Consider the following 8,337-nt stretch of genomic DNA (forward strand, 5'->3'; position numbering starts at 1 on the left):
AGGGCGGGGCTACACGCTGATTGACAGGTCTCTACCAGAGACGTATGTGCCGTCTCTATGTCACTCCACTCCAGATTTTTATCCCCCAAACTGCTTCAACCCTTCAAATCCTTTCTGCTTCGTAACGAACGAGTCGATATCGCTGTGATTCTTAAATAAACATTGATGACAGTAACACCGACCCGTCCGCTGTGTGCAGGATAATGCTGAGACAGTGGGAGGAGACTCAGACCATAGCCGGTCAGATGCTGGAGTCCGGCGATCAGGCGCTGCTGGTGGATTTTGACAGCCACCTGGACGACATTACAAAGGACTGGACCAACCAGAAACTCAACACCAAGATCGCAGAGCTCGCCTCGCCGGCCAACGGGAACATCTAGACGAGGAAGTAGCTCATGTGTGTTCACGGTCTGTGATTTTAACAACAACACACCAGAGTTTAGGTTGGTCTTTAATGCAACAGGGACATAACATAGAACATGCATAAATAACAACATATTTACAAGTTTGGTAGATCTCTAAAGCCCCCCCCCCCCAGTGTGCCTCGTGCTCCAACAACCATCTGATTTAAAGGAACAGTCACCTTTTAACACCTTTGTGTAATGCACCTGTGGTGTTTTTGGTTCCGTTTTGTCTTTTAAATTCCTAGATACTCACAGGCTCCAGGAGGTGGACAAAAAACTTAATTTGTTAAAGCCCAAAAGTAAAAAGTTTATGTTGTTGCGTGTCGTGTACTCAGCGGTTCATATCATGAAACCCTCGTAGTGTGGTCGTCTTGTCCCCGTCTCAGTATCATGCTAAAAAACAGAAGTAATTAATAAAATATTTGAGCGCTGCTACAAACCATCGAGTCTCACCGGTGTGAGATCTGATCAAACACAACCTTCAACCCACATCTGTAATAAAAGTACCAGCTACAACAGCCCGACATGAACAATAAGTAAATCCCCTTAGAGTGAAGTTTGATTACATTAAAAACATGTGAAAACTATTGCGTGCTTTCTTTCTACTCTACTGAACTATTTTTATCGCAGCTTCATCTTCTGTCATGATGTGTTTCCTTTATTTTACTGTTAGGTTAATATTTGACGTGTAAAGGAGTTAAAGGACGAGGTTTATTTCGTGCTGTAGTATAAAAACAATACCAGTTACTGGGTGCAGTGGTTCCCCACCTTTCTAACTTGAAACAAAGCAGTGACTTCTGTTATTTTCTGTTTGATTTGGAATAAAAACCCTTAAAATAATCCAGTTATTCACAAGAATAAAAGCTAAGATGTCTTAATATTGTAATATCCTTTCCTGTTACGGATGTAACTCGCGACCCTCTCTGAGGGTCTCCACCCACAGGTTGGGAACCACCGGCTTCTAGAGCAGAAACGTGTGCATCACATTGTCAACATTTCCAGAAAAAACCCACAGGAAACAAAACGACCAGTGCTGCAACTAACGACCATCGTCGGTACCGGTTAATAAAAACAATGTTCTTCAATTTGAATGTTATTTCTTCCAAAACCTTAAGATATAAAATGTTATATCAAACAGAATGTGACATAAAAACAACAGATTGTCACATTTAAGAAGCCGAATACAGGAGGATGTTCACAACGAATCAATTAATTAATTATCAAAATGGTTCGATCGACTCTTCAGTGTCTTCTTACATGTAGTGCTTCCAGCACACTCACTAGTCTCTGCGTCGACAGAGGGGGCAGTCATAAAAAGTGTTCTTCATAAGTGCTATAAGATCTGTTCTGTGCGAGCTCTCAGGGCTGGGTGAGATGAAAACAAACATAAGCTAGAGGCTCTTATTTTGATAGTGGAAGTCTTTCTGAAGTCAGACTGTGATACATGTTTATGTCGTCTATTGCCAGATGATGCATTTAACGTGATGAATACGTCAACGTATCGCTCAGCCCTGTATACTCTTATTTTGAAAAGAACGGGTTGTCTCTTATTTTGAAATGGACAAAGTGCCTCAGACGGTCCCACAGACGGTCGTCTCGGAGTCGGCTGAAGACACGGTGACCAGGTTCAGAGTTATCTCTCCCAGCGGAGACTCGCTGGCCAGAGACTGGAGGATGTTGATGGATTGAAAGAGCGACTGGACGTTCTGGACCTGCTGCTCTGCCCACGGGAAGCCGATCTGCAGAGGAGCGCAAGGAACGTATTATTATTATTATTATTATTATTATTATTTACTGGGAGTTCTTTCTTCTTCTACGTACAAGTTTAGTTTCTGTGTTGCTTTCATTTGGGTCACGCTGCACTGTCACTACTGTCACTATTGGGGAAATATTTTTCAATTAAAAAGCTGATTTCAACCAATTCATATTTGACCTACAAACGTATCCTTGAAATGCAAATAGTTTTAAGTCTTTAATAATTATTAACAATAGTTAAGTTAGTAACGATTAACGATCAGTAAGAAATATTCCGGTACAAATACATTTATTTTTAAAACGTGAATCTACTCTGGTAGAGTTTTAACGATACATTTCAAACGAAGTCTTTATTCTCGTGTCATAACCGTTGTGAACGTTTGTAAACATGGAGATCAATAAACAGCGAGGCGTGGAGAACACGTACATTTACCTGAACTATGATCAGTTTTGCAGACGGGTCTTCGGTGTTACTCAACTCTTCTCCGAAACACAGAGTGACGCCGCACTGAGGAGGATCGCCGCCGTTCAACCGGAAGAGGTCAAGTTCTGATGATAACAATAATAATAAAAAGAGTTAAATACATAATTAACTTCACTGTATGATTAGACTAGATTAAGATTATGGCAACATATTTTTAAACAACTTCACTGGTTTGAGAATCCACGGTGGAGTCGTTCTTGTTTTACAAAACCAAAACCCAAATATATTGAATTTAATATGTCTGACCATTGAACCAGTAAACTCACGTTGCTTGAAGGCGTCTTTACTGAAGAGCATCACCGGCTCCGTGTTCCTCTCCATCTTGTGCAGCCCCTCCGTGGCCCCGTGCGGCCCCGTCCAGAAGACCCGCCCCTGGCAGAAGCGCTTGCCGTACACGCCCTGCCGCGTGGCCGTCAGCACCACGCCTCTCTCCATGAAGGGCAGCAGAGTGAACAGGGCCTGGCGCTCCGAGCCGGCCGGCAGCGTGGACGGCGGCTCCGGCAGCGGGATGCGCGGGAACCGGCCCTTCAGGACGGCCGGCGTCGTCGGAGCGTGAGACGACGGTAAGTACATTATCCGCACGTCGCTGCTCTGGATCTGACGCTTGAGAACCTTGTGGCCTAAATAATGAACCACCACGTTGAAGGAGTCCTGAACTGAAGAGACACAAACAGAGAGGGGGGGGGGGGTTAAAACAACCCTTTCAAAATAAAAGGTCAAATAATGTCGCTCAGATAGATGCAGACTAAAGTTTATTCTGAAGGGTGTTGCACTGTAGTTAAGAACTAGAAAAGATAATGAACTCTATTGTACTTTTGTTAAACCTGTGAACCACAAAACGGAATGGAAAAGCATGTTTCCTTCAAACAATCGCCAAAAATACAAAGTTTAGTTCATCACAGCCAGAAGCTGTAAAAACCGTCAGATTTACATCTTTCTAACGGTCCTCAAACACATCGCATGTTACAAACGCTTCCATCAGAAAAAGTAACCAAACAAAGTTTAGAAACAGGATATTTCATCTGAAACATTTTATTCTACATGTTGTCATTGTTAATGTCTCCTCTAATAAAGAGTTCACTTTAACCAGAGTGTGTAGAAACATTAAAGTGTGAAACTATGACGTCATGATTGATTCATCTGAGACCAACAGTCATGTGACAACAAGGAGGAGACACTCTGACTGAACTACAGGAAGTGAACACAGAGAGGAGAGGAGAGAGGAGACTGTTCTGCACTGAAGACATGTTCTAGTTCTCTCTACTTCTAGTCATCATGGTTCTGTTTCTATAGAGGAGCAGGACTTTTATTTTGAAAATCAAGACCACAGAGAGAAAACTGCTTGAGGTTGAGTTTATTACCTCCTGTTGGAGCGTCGACGCTCTCCTCGATCCGCACGTCCAACCGGATCTCATTGACCACTGCACACAGAGAGAGTTAGATATTATTATCATAATAATAAATATAATGAATATAATGAATAGTGAGGGATCAGCTGGTTGTTTTGTAATGTTTGTTTTGTGGGCAGATACTGTTTGTCAACACAATATTGTGCAATCAAGAAACCAGGTTACTGAATGCAGGTATTTGTACAACATGTACTGTAGTACCCTGATCGCTGTGAATACTTCACCAGTAACTAGAGTTGCTCTCTTACTCTGGAGGGTTCCAGTGATTAATGTCTTGAGTTCAGGACCGTTGATGGTGTCGATGGATCGGTCTGTGACGGAGATAAACTCACCGTCTCTCTGCGCGGCGGCGACGTGCTGAGCGGGTTCTTCTGTCTGGACCGGGACGCCGCTCCACAGCAGATCCTCTTCACCACACTGAGAGCCACACAGTCGGGTTATTGCGGATGAAGAGCTCCACTTAGTGGTGTCATCACATATTCAGACTAATATGTATATATGGCCTCATTTATTCATCCATCGATGTATTTCAGAGGCACATTTAAGTATTTATTCATGTATTCATGCAGGTTAGTTTGTGTGAAGTGACTCCAGCCGTCAGATTAAAGTAGTGCAGTAAAAAGTACAACAGGAGAAGTAGAAGTACACACGAAGAAGCAGAAACACTCACCAGCTGTGAGGTGACCTCCTCCGTCTTGATCCGCTTCACCTGATCGCCGTCGCTGCTCTCAGAGTCGCTGCTGCTGCTCCTCCTCCTCCTCCTCCTCTTCCTCTTGACGGCCTTCACTTTGGGTTTCTTCTCGGGCGGCATCACACCTACACAGAACACAGAACCTTCACTAACACAAGCAAACACATGTGTGTGTTTAAGTCACACAAACGGAACAAAGAACGAACGCTCTCAGCGCTCGTTCCTCCCGGTTCACCGGCTTCAGCGTGACCTCCTCGGGGCCCCGGTGTCGGCTGTTTTGCTGAGTCAGCAGGAGGTGGTATTGCGGTCAAGTCACTTGATCTGTTATTTCCTTCAGCGCCGTCGTTTTAATAATTCATCGGTGCAGATACTGAATCCTTAAGTAACGTCAATCTCTACACAGACAGACGGTGAGGTTTAACAGCAGAATATTTAATAAAGCAAGATTTAAAAGAAATGCACCAAACTGATCAGTCAGAGTTGACCTTTGGCCTTTAGTCTCAGGAACACATGGTGATGTTTGCAGCTTCACACAGATCGTATGAAAGAGAACAACATGGAGACTAAGTGGGAGGTCTCAGAGCACCATAGAAGAAGAGCGGAAGTGACTCAGTGTTTCCATTCGTACACAGACGGTTTCCTGGAGTCATGTCGTTCACGTCTCAGTCTCTCATCGCTGCAGATATCACAGCAAAGGTGTACTTGTACACCAGAAAAGTATCTTTACAACAAAGACTTGTTACTTCAATCTCATTGTATAATAGAGATTGTTCTGCTTTTTGCTACTTTAAGTATATCTTAATGCCTAAACTTTTGTAATGCTACTTCAGTAAAGTTTTGAATACTTGTAACGGAGTATTTCTGCTTTGTGGTATTACTGGAGTACTTCTTCCACGGCTGGATTTATCACTTTATCACCTGAAATTAAGAACTGTTGTTCATGCAATCTCATAATACAACATCAATTATTCTGGTTAGTCCTTCAAGTATATTTTGATGCTAATACTTGTGTATTTTCCCTTCAGTAAAGTTTTGAGTACTTCTTCCACGGCTGGATTTATCACCTGAAAACTACTTCAACCAACGTGTTGAACTCGCGATTAATTTCCGTCACCAGACAAATAAATGAATCAACCGGTTGTTTCATCACTAATGTGCTGCAGCTTATTATTATTTTCATTATCAATTCATCTGCAAATGATGTATTTTATACATTAAATATAAAAATAAATCCTCACATCTGAGAGAAGTTCCTCCGTCTGTTTGAAGTTCGAATGTCTGAGCTTCTTGTCGGCCCTTGAACGCAGCACCGTCTTTTACCTCTAAAACAAAAGCTGCGTTCCAGATCGCATACTTTTTCCTTTTGTCTTTGAAGTGCACACTAACCCTGCCCTCACTAAGGCCGTGTGCGTCTAACCGGGACAAACTACTGAGTCGTAACATTACAGCTTGACCGTTGACCCTCTTGCTCATAAATCTGCCGTGCAGAGGATTGTGGGTCAGAATATCCAGAGAAGCACGCCGAGGTTACGTAACGGTGAGACGTCCTGGTGTTTCAGCATTTATAAAAACTATGCACGGTGATATACTAAATATAAGTACGTTAGTACGAGTGTTGGAACCAGGCGGCAACCTCCGGTTCTTTAGAGTGAAGTCAAAGCTTCACGTGTTAAAGCTGCATTCTCTCTGGAGGCTTCAAAACGTCAGTCTACAAGCCATGAGTGACGTCACGACGACTACGACTACGTCTACTTCTATATATATATATATACACACACATATGTATACATATATATACATACATATGTGTATATATATATATATATATATACATACATATGTGTATATATATATATATATACATACATATATATACATACATATACACACACATATGTATACATATATATACATACATATGTGTATATATATATATATATACATACATATATATACATACATATGTGTATATATATATATATATACATACATATGTGTGCGGCAGACAGTCGGCCATCTTGAAGACCAGCGTCTCACCTTGCTCGCTGACGGGCACCAGGCGGTAGACCTTGTAGGGCTCTGAGATGTCCAGCTGAGCTCGCTCCATCACCTCGGTGAACTCGGGGCTCTTGTTGAGGGCGCAGCGCAGACGGGTCTTCCAGGAGGCCGGGCTGTCCTGACTCCCGTCCGTCGTCTTGCCTTTGAACTTCGCCCACGCCTGCGGAGAAATCACGGAGAGGTCAACTCTTTGTTTACCTTTTTGTTACATCTCCATGCGTCCCCTGGTTCCTGTTTAACGTCACATTGCAATGCATTGTGGGTAATTCCCTGAGGCAAAGTCTGCATCCAATGCTGACTTATGGAGAGGCTTCATAAAGGGCTCAAAATGAGACTCAAGCACTCGATAGTGGGACAGAACTAAACCCTGACGTGAGGGTGGAGGTCGGGACCAGAGACTCTCTGAGAAAGACGTGAGTTAGAAACCTTGAAGATGGCGGCGTCCTCGTCTTTACGGAAGTCCTGTTTCCCGGCGTGTTTCCACGGGATGCGGAACATAGTTTTGGCGTCGTCGTCCCACACCAGCCCCGGGTATTTACCACTGCTCACCTGCAGCCGGACACACACAGAGAAGATGTACTTATACCTGATAGGCTGCTAAAATACTAGCCTCAACAAATACATGTCTAAGGGAAAATGAAATAAATATTAAATAAATAACTAAAATAAAAAGTAATCAGCAACAATTTAGTTTAATTGTTTTAGTTTCTCAAATTTGAGGATTTGTTGCTCTTTGTACTTTTACTGTGACAGAGTATATTTACTGTGTAGTACTAGTGCTGTTACTGTAACAGAGTATTTTTACTGTGTAGTACTAGTGCTGTTACTGCAGTAAATAATCTGAGTACTACCACTGATGTACAGTGATGTCACTAGAGTTCATGTATCCCTTTCTTCCTCCCTCACCCCCTCACACACTAACACACACACACACACACAAACACACACACACACACACACAAACACACACACACACACACACACACACACACACACACACACACCTGTTCGACGATCCACGAGCGCAGTCTGCGGGTGGATCTTATTCTGCCTGCTGCCATGACTCCTTTAAGACTGAAACGAACACAATACACACCAACAGTAAACAACCAGCGTCACGTGCACGTCCTCCGCACTTTAATACCACTTTATTCATAATAACATAACAATAACATTCATAATAATAATAAATACAAATATTACATCTAAAAGTTGAATCATCGACTCAGTTCGGTGTAAATATCGATTGAATCCTCGTCCAGGTTCCGCTGGAGTCGAGCCAATAAACAAACATGACCTCACTCACAAACTGCTGTTTCTACATCAACGCGTCTCTAAACGGAGTCAAGGTGTTGAGTTCTGTCTCACCTGCTCCTGTGGTTCAGAGTACTTAAATATAAAAGCTGAAGGTGTTGAATTAAGGAAGTAGTTCTTGAGTTTCGTTTACCTCGGTTGCGTTTCCTCCGCGGTGCTTTGCGGACTTGAAGCGTCTGCTCTCCGTCTCTGCGGTCCGGACTCTGCTGCCTCCCTCTGCAG

At 42.9% G+C, this 8,337-nt stretch overlaps 1 protein-coding gene across 2 annotated transcripts; it reads right to left on the bottom strand.

Annotated features, from left to right (window-relative positions):
• Nucleotides 1-433: 433 nt before the first annotated feature.
• On the bottom strand, nt 434-8,324 carry irf9 (interferon regulatory factor 9). Of its 2 annotated transcripts, none has more exons than XM_031840019.1 (10): nt 8,249-8,324; nt 7,806-7,875; nt 7,228-7,350; nt 6,781-6,961; nt 4,723-4,868; nt 4,385-4,469; nt 4,005-4,064; nt 2,910-3,299; nt 2,593-2,708; nt 434-2,143 (listed from the first exon to the last, which is right to left on the bottom strand). In XM_031840019.1, exons 2-10 carry the CDS (start codon nt 7,860-7,862, stop codon nt 1,976-1,978), a joined length of 1,326 nt encoding a protein of 441 aa, XP_031695879.1. In that variant the 5' UTR covers nt 7,863-7,875; nt 8,249-8,324; the 3' UTR covers nt 434-1,975. The 2 variants fall into 2 exon arrangements, with proteins under 2 accessions (XP_031695879.1, XP_031695878.1); XM_031840018.1 differs by having other exon boundaries at nt 2,587-2,708.
• Nucleotides 8,325-8,337: the final 13 nt, after the last annotated feature.

The sequence above is a fragment of the Anarrhichthys ocellatus genome, unplaced genomic scaffold, assembly GCF_004355925.1.
Source record: "Anarrhichthys ocellatus isolate YVR2014 unplaced genomic scaffold, GSC_Weel_1.0 scaffold2193, whole genome shotgun sequence".
NCBI lineage: Eukaryota > Metazoa > Chordata > Actinopteri > Perciformes > Anarhichadidae > Anarrhichthys > Anarrhichthys ocellatus.